We start from the raw sequence: 16,992 nt of genomic DNA, 5'->3' as shown, positions 1-16,992 counted from the left end.
CTCCAGACAAAGGAATAGGTATCATTGTCAGCTATTCTGACAGTGAACTGTGAAGACTTGATCTTTCTCATCAAAAGAAGCGATGGGACAATCCCAATTTCCACCGGATACACAGGAATATGTCAGTGTGAAACTTTACCAGGTGCACCTCAGAATTAAATCAATGATTTCCTTCTTTTCATATAACAGAAATACAAAAATAAGAACTATAGCCCTAATTGCTAGTGATTATAAAAACCTCCTCAATGTTTTTCCCCTAAATAAATTACATGCTGCTGATTCTGTGTATGTAATATATATATCCATATATATATGGATATATATATACATACATATGCCAAAAGAAAACCTGTACATTTTATAGAAAGTCTTCGTGCTGTTGCTAACATGTGAACTGGCGTATTCCACCCCAGCCTTTTCACAGGAAATCCTCATTGGTTTTGAGGAAATTGCACATGCTAAGTCTGAGGATGTCACTGAATAGATTAGTCATAAAATCTGTTTCTTTTTTTAGCCAGAGCAATGATAAACGAAGTGGCCTGCCTTCATCTATAAGACCAAGCTGTGTTCAGTACTGTACCAACTCCAAATAGATCTGGGTTTGGTCCAGATTGCCCTGAGACCCTAAAACCCACCACTAGTAGTATTCTGGAAGGGATCTGGTGTAGATGCTGGAGTCTAGAAAGGCCATCACATGCTGAGAATGTAGAGAATGTGGTAGAGAGCTTGGCTAGCATGCATGAAGTCCCAGCTTTGATTCCTCAGTGCCATCTAAACAGAAAAAGCCTTAAGCGGCACTGTGGCTCAAGTGGTTGAGTGCTAGCCTTGCACTAAAGAAGCTCAGGGACAGTGCCCAGGCCCTGATTTTAAGCCCCAGGACTGGCCATAAAAAAGCCCATCACAAGCTAGAAGAACCACGAGCCCAATTTGGAAGAGTATTTGCTTTGAAACCAAACACTTTAGAATTCAAAGACTGACACTGAAATATATTCAGTGTATACTTATAGGTCTGCTCATTTCTCTTTTGAGTATAACTTCTCCCTAAAGATTATCAAGTAAAAATGGTTAATATCTACTTCAGAGGCTTATACTGATACCTAATATTAAGTTCCCTGGCTTTGTGGAGAAAATTTACTATTTTTGAGATGAACTCATCAAGCATGTCTTGTCTAAGCAGGGACAATTTCCAGTGTCTTACTGATCCTGGATAGAGCAGCATCCTATAGCATCACAACAACTCATCTGCATGAGTCCCTGACAGTTAATCTTGTGAGGTGTTCAACAGCAATTACTAAAGCACAGAATGGCAATACTGGAATTTGGGGAAAGTCGGAGGCTTAACAGCAAGATAAATCTAACAGCTAGGGACACAGAGTTTGTCACAAAGCCTCAATGTCAGAAGAAAACTGAAGTTGGCTTTGTGAAAGAAAGACAAAAAGAAAGAAAGAAAAAAAACCATTCCTCTGTGACCTCTTGCTTCCTGCAGTTAAAGCTTTTCTGACCATCAGCCTATTGGCTGTGGCTAATAGCCAGTGACTATTTCATTATCAATACACCTGACGAGATTTGAAGGGACACTGTAATGCTGCCAGGGGTCCCAGGTACAGATAATTGACATCAGTCTGGTCTATGTGGCCAAGCACTAAAACTGAACAGTGAAGGAAAGTTCTTCTTTACGAAAGCTAAGCATGCAGAAGGCACCACAGCATTTTCTTTTCTTTCAAAAACTGTCAGCTTAAAATCCACAAATGGAGATAAGGCCATCAACGTAAGCAAAGACCAACCAAACGCTGTTTGGGAAGGAATGCCTGCTCAGTACTGCGTGTTAACATGACACTCATCTGCCATGGGTACCGTGGGAATGGCTGGTTTACAAGGAAGTGTCTGGGGATGCCACTGTGCCAAGGGAGGCAGCAAACATCGTCGCTAGACCATTACACAGTAAGCAGCATCATCCATGAACTCCTCCTGCCCAAAATGTTCACCCTTAATGCCAGTAATCCTTCAGACCTAACTGTCAATCTACACACAAGTGAGGAAGAAATTAAATAGTATCAGAATGAAAACAAAAATCCAGCGGTTCTACCAAGCAGACTGCTTTATGCAACAACTGTCCTGATACCTTTAAGGTAATCATCATTTAAATGAAAATAAAACCAAACAAACATACTTAAGAGGAACTCTTTTCTAGTTTGAAAGAAGTTATAAAGGAATGCAGAAACCCAATGTGATGCATAAACACAGCATTTTAAAACAAAAAGTAAATGAAAACATTTTTAGGCAGACAACTGAAGGACAACTAAAGCAATCTGAACATAAACAAGGACTAGGAAATTATCACTAATTTTGTAGGTGTAATAATATAGTGTTTTAAACAGCTAAGTACACCTTATATTTGAAACATGCAGGCTGAAACTTTTAGGTTTGAAACCTTAGCGCTTCCAATTAAAAACAGTTCGCTAAATAAATACGTATGTATATACACATTTATATATATTATACAATATATACACAGACAAAATAAATACAACAAATACTAACATGCATTTTGTATACTTAACTGTGTTAGCTTTTCAGCATTTATAGACACTGGGAAGTTTTCTCTAAGGTTAAAAAGAACTTTTTTTAAAATAAATACATGTATTCCCTATTGTTGAGTATGCTATGAGAGGAGGACCAATAAAGTCCATAAGTTTGAGGCTGGCCTAAGCCCGATGTCCACACATTGTCTAAATAAGTAAGCCAGTTCCTTACATCTCAGCAAATGGAGCCTCCATGCACACACACCTCTACATCCAGGCAACTTTTGGTGAGAAGTGGAGGGAGCATATGGAAGAGCTCCCTTCTGCTTTCCCCATAGTACCTAAGCCATCACTAGAGGGCCAATAAATATTCATCAACAAATGGAATGAATGAATAGGCCTTTTCTCCCCTAGGTGCAGGCTGAGTGGCAGGAGGATACCAAGTACCCAAAAGAATGACTTGCTGCCAATAAAGGACATCGTACATGTACAGAATTCAGACCCTGCTATAGCTAAAACCATCATGTATCCAAACACAACGCGCCACTGGTTCACTCTAAAGATTGGACCAGGATTCTGAGCTTTGGTTACTGTGAAATGGCCACCAGCACAGAACACCTATCATTCTTTTATTCACACCTTTACACATGCACAGACCTGAGATTATGAGGCCCTAGTATACTCAGCTCAGAGGAAGTTGGAACATGTGTCTCTCTATGGAGATATGGCCTCATTCCTTCCAGGCCTATTCAGCAAAGGCTTTCAAAGGGCTTTCTTTGAGTAGATTTTCTGATTTTTGTAGGTATTAAAGATATTCATATATGTATGTATCTGTGTATGAATGTATGCATGCACCTATACAGTTGATACAACATTTCTATTCAAACTCTCAACAAATACATTCCCTGTGAGATGCCGGGGAAATGAATATGAAGTCATCACAGTTCTTACCCTGGTAGAGACATGGTACATGGCACAAAACAAAGAAGACATGACCCTTGCACTCCAGGATTTTACAGAATTTTGGTAGAAATAAACAGTCAGTAAACATATATAATGGCAAATGTGCAAAGGGGCTATGAAAGAAGGACAATATTTAACAGGGACCTTGCACAGGAGAGTGACCCAGGAAGGATGCATGGGACTTGGGCTGAATAACTCAACACTAACAACAAACATTTAGGTACGATATCAAACTAAAGAGTGGTATGTGAACATGACATGCATTTCTGCTTACACTACTATGCAGAGACATTTCCATGTTATTTGTGCCTTTTCTTTCTTTCTTTTCTTTTTTTATTTTCCTTATATTCTATTTTGACCATACACAAGAAAAACTTAAAAGAGGGTAAGTTAAGTTTTAGAGTTAAGTCAGCGGTATCAGAATAACCAAAAGAAATATATAAAATTTTTTATAAAACTGATTTCACAATCATGTTTAATTTCAATAAATCAAAAATAAATAGTGGATATACCTAAGTTACATATGGAAAAGGTTCAGTTCCTTGATTAAAGTTTCTGAAATTTAACAATAGTATCTTGGCATTAGGCCTCATTCTTAACTCTTATGTGTTATTTTTAAGATGTTAACCTTAAATAACTTTACCAGCCTAGTCCTATTTGATTACCTTCGGAGAAGGAAAAAGAATCTGAATGTGGGCAATGCCTGGACTCACCGGAGAAAGCAAGATAAAGTTGGGACATTTGGTTATGGAATTCTATAGCAAGATCTCAAGATGTCTTACTGATTTTTCAACATATGACTAATTTTCACTGCTTTTTTAAACAAAGGTCATGGGCAATATATTTACAGCCTTGAATAATCTAATTAAGGCAAGAAGTCTAAAAGCTTTATCAAGGTCAGTAGTAATGTGAAAATTTGAACACAAATCATTAAAACACAGTACATTTCAACAGAATATTCTAGAAAGATGACCAAACCTAGTTGCACATTACAATCCCCTGGGGAGCTGCTGTGCAAAGGCACAGGTCAAAGTTCTAAGACCTTAATTTGATTAGTCTCCGTTTCCTGGGTGCCCATGTCTTTCCTAGTTCTTCCCATCTTCTCAGGAAAACATCACAAAAAATCCATAGCTTTAAAAATTTGGATCCCAGAAGGAAAACACCAGTAACTTCTGATAATGCTGAACTTACATTCAAGGTGAGAATTCTGTCCTACTCATGACTACTATATGTCATCTTTATCAGCCATTTAAAAACAACAGATTTCAGGAGGGAAAAAAAAGTTTACAAATCCTATTTAATCCAGAAAAGGAGACCAAAATAGGAAGAATTATTTTTCCCTTTTGTCTTTAGCAGTAATACTGATTAACATGAGAAACTAGGTACTGGTTGTTACAGCATTAAGATTGGGCTATCTTGCAAAAAAAAAAAGTTTATTTCCACTCATTTTCATGTCTGTCACACTTTCCATCATACATTTTATTTTCTCTGCCAATAAAAGTAGTATGAGGTTGCAATTTGGCAAGAAAGTCTTAAGCCTGGGTGTGATTTCCGTATACCAATTTGATTTAACTTCACTTTCTTTCCCACATTTAGCTAGAATTTCTAAAGTCCATTTGACTGCACTGCTTTTGTCTGTCTTTTGGTTAATTTTATGTATAATTTCTTAAATCTCACCCTCTATGTGATCATTCTTACATGGCAATGTAATTAGGTATTTAGGTAGGTAGATAGATGATAGATAGATAGATAGATAGATAGATAGATAGATAGATAGATAATGTTAATAAAGAGTCTGTCAGCTTTTCCTCCTCATAAAGTATCAATTTTTTAAGATATCATATATCGGTAATACTAAATCCTAATTCAAACACAATTGTATAAATATATTTATTAACCTGATATGCTTTTGAAAAAGTATTTATCTCATACAATAAATTCTGAGATAGTGTGTTACTACCTGTTGCTTATCACCACTAATTTTCTACACCAGACCAAAAAAAAAAAAAAAACTAAAGTATATTTCCATATAACACTGCTTATCCATTGAAGTCCATAGGATACATCATTATCATTTTTAAAAAGCAGATTTGGAGCTCCTGAGAGCTTACTTCTAAAGGTTTTCTCTCCAGCATCTTAATAATATAATAAAAGAGGAGAAAACAAATTATCCCTCCCCACCAAAGTGTTACTCACCTTGTCACAAAGTGGGATATCATTTCAGCTGTAATCTGCTTTTAGACTTGAAGCCCCAAACACCAGGATATTGCCCTTTTTCTTTTTTCCTTCATTTTTTTGTTTTGGTTTGTATAGCTGTTCTAGCAGTCAGAGAATCAAAGAAACAATGCAGCTCCAGAGAAATTGATTCTCTGGTCTGTTCTATTCTCAAATTTCACAGAAAGCAGAAGTTCACACTATGGCGACCTCTCAACTTCAGGCCCTACCCTAAGCAGGGAATTTCAAACATTTATCTATTATTATCCATAAGTAATCGCCCTAAATGTTTAGAGATTCTGCGGAGACCATGCTAGGCATAGAAACAGTCTGTTCTTACAACCATAAAGCAGAAACTAAGAATGAAGGGGCTCCACACTCCCCAACTACATTCTGAAAGCTTTTTTTTTCTTTTAAGAAAAGCAGATGTAGCCATCTCCCCATCTACAAAAGAATTTTCCTGCATAAAAACGACTCAAAACGAACCTCCCAAGGCCCAGAAAATTCAACCATCACATGCCAATCAGCCACCTCACAATTCCCCCTCAGCCCTCTCCGCTTCTCACCTTGTGTTTGGGGGGGGGGGGGAATTAACTTGAGTTTCACCCGAGGGAAGGATTGCCCACAAACGGAGGGAGGAGGGTCTGTGTTCTGCTCACACAGACAAGACTCACACGGTCTGGATGATGCTTTCACAAGTTAAGGGGCCTCACGCTTACTCAGCAGAGGAAATCTTTGTGTCTGTGAGGAATCACGCCAATTCCTATTAGTAAGAAAGGTTCCAGGGGAGAGGAAGCCTGTTCTCTCAATGACCAGCCAAAGGGGCCCAGCAAAAACAGAGACCTCTGCCATGACCATCTGCAAAAAAGGAAGGATGTTGTCAACTTTCTTCTCCCCCCAAACTCCAGTGACCTCCGCCTTGACCCTCAGAAACCAGAGCCACAGGAACCGGCTCTTCTGTAGGAATTCAGAGCTTTACACCAGAGACCCAGCCCTGAGAGGCTGGGCGGCCAGGCTATCTGCCCCGAACATGTGCACTCACATTCCAAAGATGTTTCCGCTGCACTGGAATGGCTGTAAATTTCTTTCCTGCACAATTCTTTCCAAACAAACGCCATGAGCTGCACTCCGGCAGGAGTTCTCACCAAGCACTAGTCATCTCATCTCAACATCTTTCAGATGTGGAATATGACTGCATTGGTAACTGGGCCAAAGAAGTCAACTTTAAAAATGCAAATGTATACAGAGGGAAAAAAATTAAGAAGCCAACCCACCAGAATTCCACCTTTCATGATAAATGACAGATCCAGAAAGGACTCCTCCTTCAGAGGCTCAGTTTCATTACTAAAGTACATGCGTTCTTATATTTTTCAGGGATGTATTAAACAGGCTATTTTAATCATCACCAATCGCTTTTTCCCCATACCATTAAAGAAACTGAGAAGGCCAGAGAATTAAAGAGCGAGCATATATTTTCCAGCACATACATGTGCGCATGCACATGCACGCACTCGCACACACATACACACGCACACACACACACACACACAGAGAACATGCATAAACTACTGCAGAACAAGAGAGCTTTGAATATTAAAGGGTACTATTGAATATCATCAATTTTTGTAAAGTAAGACATTCATGTTCTGTAACAAGTATTAATTCCTTAAAAGAAAGGGAGAGACAAGAGACAGAAAGTAGAGATTTTAAATATATGATCAATACTGAGATTGGTATAAAAGGAAAGCATCCATAAAAAACAAATCGGTTGTCTTGAAATAAAGTTTCCACTTTCGGCTATTAGTAGCCTTTTCAGAAACGGCTCTCTCCAGAGAATTGAAAAGATATAAGAAGAATACCAAGGTATAAATATACACTTGCACACTCATACCTTTCTGTTACTGCAGCATTTTATTATTTAATTAAAGGACTCTTATTTTTCTAGCTCACGCATGATTCCCCTGAGACGGCTTTGCTGTTAGCCTGCTGGCCTTGACTTCCAGCCAAAAACAATTCAGAAACAAAAAAGGGACAACAAATCATATTTTCACAGACATTTTTATCCCTCACTACCACCCTGTTTTCACACAACATCATACACCCCTATGAAAACTATAATTTGGGGCCACAGCCACCCGAACCTAGTCTGACATATGGCTTCTCAAAGCATTTTTTTGTGCACAAAATTCTCAAGTTCTTAATTGCAAATAAACTTTTTGATGGATCCACTTACATCAACATGGCTGGCTTATGAACAGTATCCCTGATACAGGCAGATGAATTTAAAAAATAAACAGGTGGATGTGGTTCTGACCACCTCTCCTCTCCTAAGAGGTGTTGTTCATTAGTTCTCAATTGAGGATTATTGTACACTTTCACAACAGTTATCAGCAGACTCTGTGTGCACTTCAGAAAAATGGTTGAAAACGTCTGACCTAACCAAATCGGCACAATTTGCTAGACCCCCAGGGTCTATTCTCTCACCTCTTCCCCCAACCAGGGACACCACTTACCTGGTGGCAACCTTGTAAGTTTGATTCTCTCCCATAAGATGAGTAGGAACCCCTTTCTGTTTTACCTGCCAAGAGAAACAACAAAACAATATAAATCAGGCTTTTTCCCTTTCAAAAACCTCTCCTGCAGGTAACAGGCATCTCTATTTCTCTCCCGATGTTTACATACGTAAAGCAGGCACGACTGACAATGTATGCAAGCAAGAGAGGGGAAAGCACTTCCTCACTCTGGCAATGATAAACTGGAAAAAAAAAATATCCTTCATTCCTATTCTTAGCCAAACTGCTCCACACTTCCAAAAACTGTCATTCCAATGGTCTCCACTCTCTTAACAAACAAATTGTCACTCCTTATTTTCACTTTCTTTCTCTCTCCCAAAATTTAAACAATTTTAATTTTATTTACACAGCCGGCAAATTATCTATGTAATGACCCTAGCCTAGTAATTCCCATTGATTATATTGACACTTAATGGGGAGGCCAAAGCTAATCAATCACAAGCTCTCCAGATGGTGAATTTAGAAAAGAAACGATTCAAAATTCTGAGTCTTTTCCTCTCTTTCTTTAAAAACTCCCTTTCCCTGGGGGAGGAGGGGGGCGAGGGGAGGACCTTGTTACTATCAAGATGATGATGGCATTTACATATGGGGAAAGAGGACTTTTTGAAAAATTACCTACACTGAACCCAAGTTCAGATTCCACCAATAGATCCAACAAGCCCAGAGACTCAAGGTATACGAACATTGTATTCCAATTCTGACCAATAAATTATTTGTGGCTGTATTCTATACACTGTATAGGGCCACCAATGCTTTTTAACCATACTCATGGATAAAACCAAGGTGGCTCATTTGTTTCTAAAGTTTGTTTTTCCTTAATAATCAGCAGAGCAGATAATGAAACCACATCACAAGAGATCTAAGCAGAAGAGGCCAGCTGGTGCTGTATGAAGTGTTGGCCTACAGAAAACTGCCATGGTAGGAAGTGACAAGGGTAGGGAGGCAGGTCAGGACATCACCCAGGGTGAAGGATGGGTCCAGAACTGTAAGGTACACTAAACTTCCTATGCAGGACCGTTCCTTGCTTCTTCCGATGTGCAAACTGAAAACTTGTATTTTAAAGGGCTGAGCCCCTACTTTTCCTTTCCCAACCCTCGATACCACAGATGCTAGATGCTAGATGTGATATTATTCTGTCTTCCAGTTCAATGGCAATGCTATTAGAGTATATTTAATTGACAGCAGACAAAGAATAAGACTATCTTTCAGAGAGCTTCTTTCTGGCCAAAAGTATACTCTGTATCTAAGTCATTATACACATACTACATAGAAGGTGATGTTTTAAAGAGAGCCACAACCTGAGCCGTAGTATCTTCTCTGCTTTTCCCCATTATTAACTTTCCTACTGATCTGACGGCATCTTATAAAATCAATGCCTATATCATTGTCAATTCCAATGAAACAAGACCCAAGCATACATACTGTCCATCATGGGAGATGTGAGGTAGTGCTCGCTGCTTGTGATTGTACATGATAAACCAGGTGCATTTACCTGTACCAACAATGACCACAGATTCACTCCTAGTCCTCTGTGGAAGGCAAGATTAAGCTATTCATATCCTTTATCTGTGCTTTATAAATATGACTAACAGAAAAGGCTCAACTTTTATGAGCTACAGCAAGTGATGCATATCCATTCCTTTGAGCTCTGACTTCTAAAATCTCCTCAGTGCCACCACAGAATAGTTCATTGCCATAATATTCACTATTCCACCACAAGACAAGCAGGCAATGAGAAAAAGAATGAAACAGAATTGCTTTGATTTTTTTTTTAAAATAGGAAACTGAATACCTTTTGTTGTGTTTGAGTGATTCCTAAGTAGTAAATTGTAAAATATAGTGTTGAGGAAGGAAGGCCACGATGGGTTTTCTTTTACTATAGAAGAAATTACTGGAGACGTTTTTCAAACTTATCTCCATTGCATTGAATTGGAGAGATGAGCTTTCCAAGTGAGATTTGTCTTACTTCATACACATAAATGGTGGCGACTTATTCTATTATTTTTAAAGCCACAAAAGAAGGTCAATGCAAATGGGAAGGGAAAAGGAGGGGGAGAGAAGTGGAAGACAGGAGGAAGAATGGAACAGAAAGAGCAAGAGGGTGGAAAAGGAGAGGCAGCGGGAGAGAGAAGAAGAATATGAATTCACACCGCGGAGTCGTCACAGTCCTCTTGGCTACATGCATGGGCCCAGCGTTCTTTACTATCATATCAGATACAGACTGCTTAATCTCAATTTTGCTAGTTAAAAAATATTTATCCAGATACAAAAATAAACCCACTGCAAATTACAAGTTGTCAGGGTTAAAAATCTCCTCGTGTTTGTGTGGGGGAGGATGAGAGACCAGCATAGACATGAATCATTCTCAGTAATTTGAGTGTTTCCATGACATCAGTGGGCACTGGTCCAGGACTCTGTCGAAGTCTGTGAGGTACCAAAGAGGCAGCGCAGCCAGCAGGAGTCTGGGAGGTGGACTCTTTTTTTTTCCCTTCTCCCCCCACCCCACGAGGATTATGCTCCTTGTGAAGATTTCATCAAGAACATCCACTTTTACCATCAAATAGATTGCTTCAGAGATTGGGAGCGAACACATTTCATTCTGATAGTATAAGCCTTTAACTTTATTACAGCTTTTTGTTCCCAAATTCAACTATAAATCTGCCCTCAAGAGCCCTAGCCCCTGTTTGGGAGCAAAATCGTCAGGGATTGTGGATAAAGCCCAAGAGTCTCCTCAGACATCAGATTTTTTTCTCTTTTAGCCCTATCATTAATTTGAAATGTTTAAAAAGCAGCCATTTTAAAATGACACCTTAATATCCAGATAATAACATTGTAAAAAAAAATCTTGGTTTTTTTAAGGGGGGGAGCGGGAAATATCTATTATAAAAGATGCTATAGTCTGATTAAAATTCACTGGAGCATTTTGTCTCAGACAACCTTTTATCCCCCCAACCCCACCCTGCAAGAGTGCTGAGATCATGGTTAGAGCAGAGCAAGACCCTTCCGTAACGATCTCATGTTCATAGACAAAAGCTAATAATACCTGTTTTTCCTCTATGAGGGCCATGGATGTCTGTCACTTACACCAATTGGCTGCCTCAGTCAGCCTCTTTCCTCCTGTCTCCATGCTTGGCTGTTCACCTCCCCTTCCAGCCCCACAACCACAGCGGATGCTTTGAAACAGCGGAAGATTCTATTTCTCCACTATTTAAAAGAGATGATAGCAGCGAGAAACAAACCCTGTGTGTTCGCTGCAGAATCTTCCAGACAACCCTCCAGTCCTAGAACGCGACAGCCGCTGCGGATATTTTTTGGCACAAAGACAATGGTGGCAGTGCCAAGCCCCATGGCTAAAACTACTCAAAAGAGGCATAAGGGTAGCATTAATCGCTCAAGTCTTTTACTACATTGAGTATTGTGGTCCATATTTTTAAAACTCCAGGTACCCATTAGTAACATTGATTGTGTATGGCCTGTGAGCAAGGGGGAGGGGAAGGAAACCCTGACATACACACCAGAAACAAATCTTGTCAGGCATTTGATTCATTTGTATACCTCAAAGGACCAAATGTTAAATTTTGCTGCTTAGTGACGAATTCCTGGCATAAGACCGATGATGTGACCTAATACAGGACACAGAGGGCTGAATGAAAGCAAAAGAGGGGCAAAAGAAAGTGAAGTCGACATATTGGCTAAACAACTTTCTCCTGCAGAAATGATGTATACAGGGAACATGTAATTTCATGCCACAATTTTTTTTTAATTAAACAAGAAAATCGCTGGAAATGAGCAGACACAGCACCCGTCAATCAATCCTCCAGGAGACAAAGGAGACCAACAGGAACAAGTTGGCATCTACAGCGAGCAAACAACCCAGAAAGTCAACATCGGTTTTGTCCAATTTGAACCCATCGTATGGCTAGAGTCTATATTTAAATCTGATTATTTCAAATGGCACCAAATGACAAAAAGCAGCAACAACAACAAAAAAAATTCACTTGAGTCCTCTGCCCCCTTTAAAAAAAAAAAAACCTTATCAGCAGCTCATATTTTAAGGCCCATTCTTTTTGTTGATCTATTTGCTATTTTTTCACATTCTATACCGAGAAATACAAGGAAAATCTGGGGCTATTATTATTATTATTATTATTATTCGTGGCTCAATAAATTATTATTTGTTATAATCACTATTATTATTCATATGCTCAACAAATGTCTTGAGAAACCAAATTTGATATTTTAATCTTCTTTTGTTAAATGCCATTTGACTTCCAATTTTTCTTGCTGATTTTCCTATTTTTCTTCCAGGTTTCCCCTGTGGTAATGATGGCAATGAAAATATTACACAATGGGAAAAAATGACCCCATAAATCCATTCTATTTACCGGGATGTTTCCAGAAAGAATTGTCTTGGGACTGTTTCTGTGCTTGCACCTAGAGACAGTTCAAGCCTACATGAAAGAGCAAAGACAGACAAGAGCATCTTGTCTATAGAAGATGTTCTGGAGGCCATCCCTCTGGTGGTAGGCTAGAAGAATAATATAACTGGGTCCAATGAGGACTGGAGGTTTCCACTGGGAAAAGTCCCTGTTAACGATGATAAATCAATAGTACACTTCCACCCACCATTGCAACAGACACACCTGGATGGTAGAGCAGAGCATCCTGTGAACAGCCTTGATGAAAAATTATCTGATGTTACATTACAATACACCCAGCAAGCCTGCTTCACTGCTAATCCTCATTCTGGGAATTGAAGAATGAGTCTTTTGTTCCCTGGCATAGGGCTAGGAACTTATCATAAGTATGTTTGTTTCAGAATACATTTCTGTCTCTAGCTCCAGCCCCAACCCATCTCTGCTGACCATATTAGTTTCTTTTTTGAAAAAAACAATAAACAAATAAACAAAAATCCACAGTCTACACTGAAAGGACTTCTTCATTAAACAGTAACTGGAAGTTGTAGGCTATGGAGAATACCCATGGGGATTCCTTCAGGTCCTTTCATCTTTTGCATGTCTACCTCATCATCTTCTGCCCAGATAAGCAGAGATAGTTGCTATCAAGTAGAAGAGATTTTGCAAAGGTGCACCATGGTGACCATTTGGAAAATGAAGAAAATGAGGGCTAGAAAACTTCCTTAGGCTGCACAGGTCTAAGGGGAAACCCTAATGGGAGGACGCTTCTCAACACTGTGTTCTGTGTTTGACTGCTGCTCTTTAAATGCTGCAAGGAAAACTATATAAGTAAACTAAAGGCTAATACTCAAGACTTCTAGAATCCCAGAGCTCAAAACACTCATGAATTTGATATGAAATTAATGAAAGTGTCTTATAGGCAGTGATAATTTACATTTACATGGTGTTTTATTCCTAAAAGGTCTCTAGGTACTCTAGAGCTGTACAAATGATGTACACAGAATCTATGACGTCTCACAATTAACTACCACCATCACGTTAACGCAGAGTAAGTAATTAACAAAAAAACATGGCAGAAAACAGCAATTCTGTACATTCCCTACATGAAGGCTACAACTGCATTAAAGCACCCCCCAAAATAATAATGCAAGTGAATATGTAATTTATACATAGGGCAACCCAGCGTGGCTCACAAAGTACATTCTGTGGAAATGTAATCCCACTGTAGATTTCAGAAATCAAACGGGAGACTAAATAAAGGATCTCAGAAATATTACTAGTTATCTATAACCATCCTCCCAAAAACTTACTTTAAGTCTCAGCATGTTCAAGGCTCTGAGAAGTCCTATAGTAAACAAATTTTACATTAAGCATTGTCTCCTAAACTTCTTTGAATACACATACTTCCTCCTGACATTTTGTCTATTACTACTCATCGTGAGGAATGTGAGTCACAACTATCCCCCCCCAAAAAAAACAAAACATCACTGAATATACACCAAATTAACAGATGCCTATGGTTTCCCATGAGGTAATAACTATGTGTGAACGCAAAACTTCTCTCATAGTTGTGATGGAATAAAAACGTATGTCGGAATATTGGGTGACACTGGCATGTCTTTCTCTTCGAAATTCATGAGCAGCATAGCACATCCATTTTCATCGCCTTAGATCCCAGGACGGAGATGAGGATCTGGGTTTCAACAGAAGTTGAGGCAATTCTTCTCAGGCCCAAAATTCCAAAGAGGAAAGCTGGCTTTCTCCTGCATCATCTCTCTACACCTGAACAAATCAGTCTCCGTCTACAGGCAATTAAACTAGTTTTCTTAGGAAATCCTCTTCTACCTCTTCTCTCTACACCGAGGAACCGGGGGGAAGTATGAGGTGACAAGCCAAGTGGCTTGCATGCAGCAGGGGAAAACACAGGACTCTACACACCAGATCACAAACATGTGTGATCATGTGATCACTTCACATGTATGATCACAAATATGGTACCACTCATCTTCACATCCCTGCTGTCCTCCCTGCAAATAATTTTTGCTTGATTCATAAAGTCAAAAGAGTTCTGTCCTTGCACAGATAAAATGCCTAAATGGATACACATTGAGAATGACTGCTCCCTGCTACATCATAAAACTACCTTCTCAGTACAGCATACAAATATTGCCTTAGGAATCCCCTGGCCCACAGCAACACAACCCAAAGAACCTTCTCATTCAGTGTCTTGCTTAAGAAGCATACACACATCATCCAACTTAAGCTCCTGTCTTTTAGGCTTTATTTTCCACATGCAGGAAAATAACACCAATTCCAAACAGTCTACAATTAATCAGTATAATCGTGGGGATACCTTAGCTTTTTTTTGTCACATAACTCCTTAAGGCCACTAAAGCACCACTTGAAGCACCAAAGTAATGATTTTTCTGAATCAGCAATTTATATAAGAGTCCCCTAGAGACCCAAAGGGCTAAGGGCAACCCTAGAACATAGCAACTCACTTCTACTGAGGAACCTGTCACTGGCTTTGTGTGAGTGACAGCTGCACAGTACTGCATCCTCTGCTGCAGGTTTCCAGTATGCCCCAAGCGGTGATGACAGCAAAGCATTAAGGAACTGGAGATTTGTGGAGTCTTGGAAGAAATCACATATATAGTTGAAAGGATTTTTTTTAATTTCAAAATATATTATCTTGCAATACAGGTGTCAAGAGCAAGCAGAATAAGACTCAACTGTGTGGAAAAGAGGAAACCTTACAGGTTCAATCTATAGCTTGGAAATCTTGCACTTCAGGAGAATCATCAGCAAGACTTTTCTTGGAGATACCAGGGCTTTCTGCTCCATGGTACTTAGACAGAGCTGAATACAAACAGAGTTTGTATCCTTAACTAAAACCCCAATGGTTCTTCTAGCAAGCCTCAATTAAAGTGACAGGCCCAGTTCTGTAAGGTTCTACAAGATAACGTTCCAAGAGATCTAGGGACCTGCTAGATAACAAAGGTATCTACTTCAATCAAGCGATTCAAGTGGATCTTAATAAAGACAAACGAACTTGGATACCCATATTTCATGAGTTAGAGAAACCTCTCTAGGGCCAAGAAGTTTGGCCTAGTGGTACAGTGCTTGCCTAGCTTGTACGGAGACCCAAGCTTGATTCCTTGGTGCCACATACACAGAGAAAGCCAGAAACCGTGCTGTGGCTCAAGTGGTAGAACACTAGCCTTAAGAAAGCCCAAACACAGTGTTCAAGCCCTGAGTTCAAGCCCCAGGACCGGCAAAGGAAAACAAAAACAAAAACAAAAAAAAACATAGAGAGAGAATCTTCTCTTTCACATTTGCCTGTCTCCATTAAGGAAAACGCCTTATTTTTAAATTCCTCTAATAAACAATAATGTTCTCAGCCCTGGAGTGTGGTGGCCATTTCTTCCATGCAATGAGACCCTTGAGGGCACTCACACCCCACTGTACCTAAAAAGTAGTCACATTTAGGAAACAAGGTAAAGTCCAGGAACCTCCCTTGAACTTAAAGGGCCCATTTCCATCCATCTATCCATCCATCTACTCATCCCCTGCCTAAAGTCAACAGTGAATCTGAAAGTTTAGTCTAATCTCAGATTAGGAGGTCATCTATGATATTTCTGGACAAGTGTAGCAGAGAAATACCATCAAATGAGCAGGAAACTTATGAAGGAAGAATAACATTTTCAGAATTTATTGGCAAGTTCTAAGAAACTAAGCAATCATATTTCACTATAAATTATTACCTTTAACTATACATTATTTGCTGTTCATTGAATAATATATTCAATTGGAATCCTAGTAATGGAAAAAAATTAAAATGCTAGAACTCTGAATAAGGTAAAGTGGGACTGAAAACAGGGGAAAAAAAGGTTCAGTATTACTGGCACTGCACAGCGTCCACATTAGTTCTCTGCACAAGGTACAAATGGAAGCATCATGTACATGGGAGAGCTTGGATTTTTCTCATTGGGATTACAACTGGTGAGAATATCACAATTATCATTTCTTAAAGAGATAGTAATTTAATCATTTAACCCTACTCAAGGTTACAGAAAAATAAAGAAAGTAGACAATGATATCTTTAAGTATGCTATGTTTATATGTATGTACATGCTCATATGAAATCATACATATATGTAAGATTTGGGGGAATTATACTGGGATTTTGAACTCAGGGCCATGTTTGCTAGGTTTGCTTGCCCAGGAGGGTCCTCTTCTTACTTGAGCCACTCTTCCAGCCTTACTCTACTTCTGATTATTGTGGAAAGGAATCTCACATAC

General features: G+C 39.1%; 1 protein-coding gene across 11 annotated transcripts in view; it reads right to left on the bottom strand.

Moving 5' to 3' along the window:
• Tcf4 (transcription factor 4) overlaps positions 1-16,992 on the bottom strand; it is a 343,820-nt gene that overhangs the window by 162,502 nt on the left and 164,326 nt on the right. For 9 of the 11 annotated variants that reach the window (XM_090353043.1, XM_090353046.1, XM_090353045.1 and 6 more), the window contains one exon: positions 8,213-8,277. In XM_090353043.1, coding sequence (XP_090209169.1) covers positions 8,213-8,277 — 65 coding nt within the window. Of the gene's footprint in view, positions 1-5,681; positions 5,851-8,212; positions 8,278-16,992 lie in introns of those variants that run through there. The other 2 variants (XM_090353051.1, XM_090353052.1) reach the window with 1 other exon arrangement.

Source organism: Megascapheus bottae, chromosome 19 (genome assembly GCF_031878675.1).
Source record: "Megascapheus bottae isolate mThoBot1 chromosome 19, mThoBot2.hap1, whole genome shotgun sequence".
NCBI lineage: Eukaryota > Metazoa > Chordata > Mammalia > Rodentia > Geomyidae > Megascapheus > Megascapheus bottae.
This window is presented reverse-complemented; position numbering and strand designations above follow the sequence as displayed.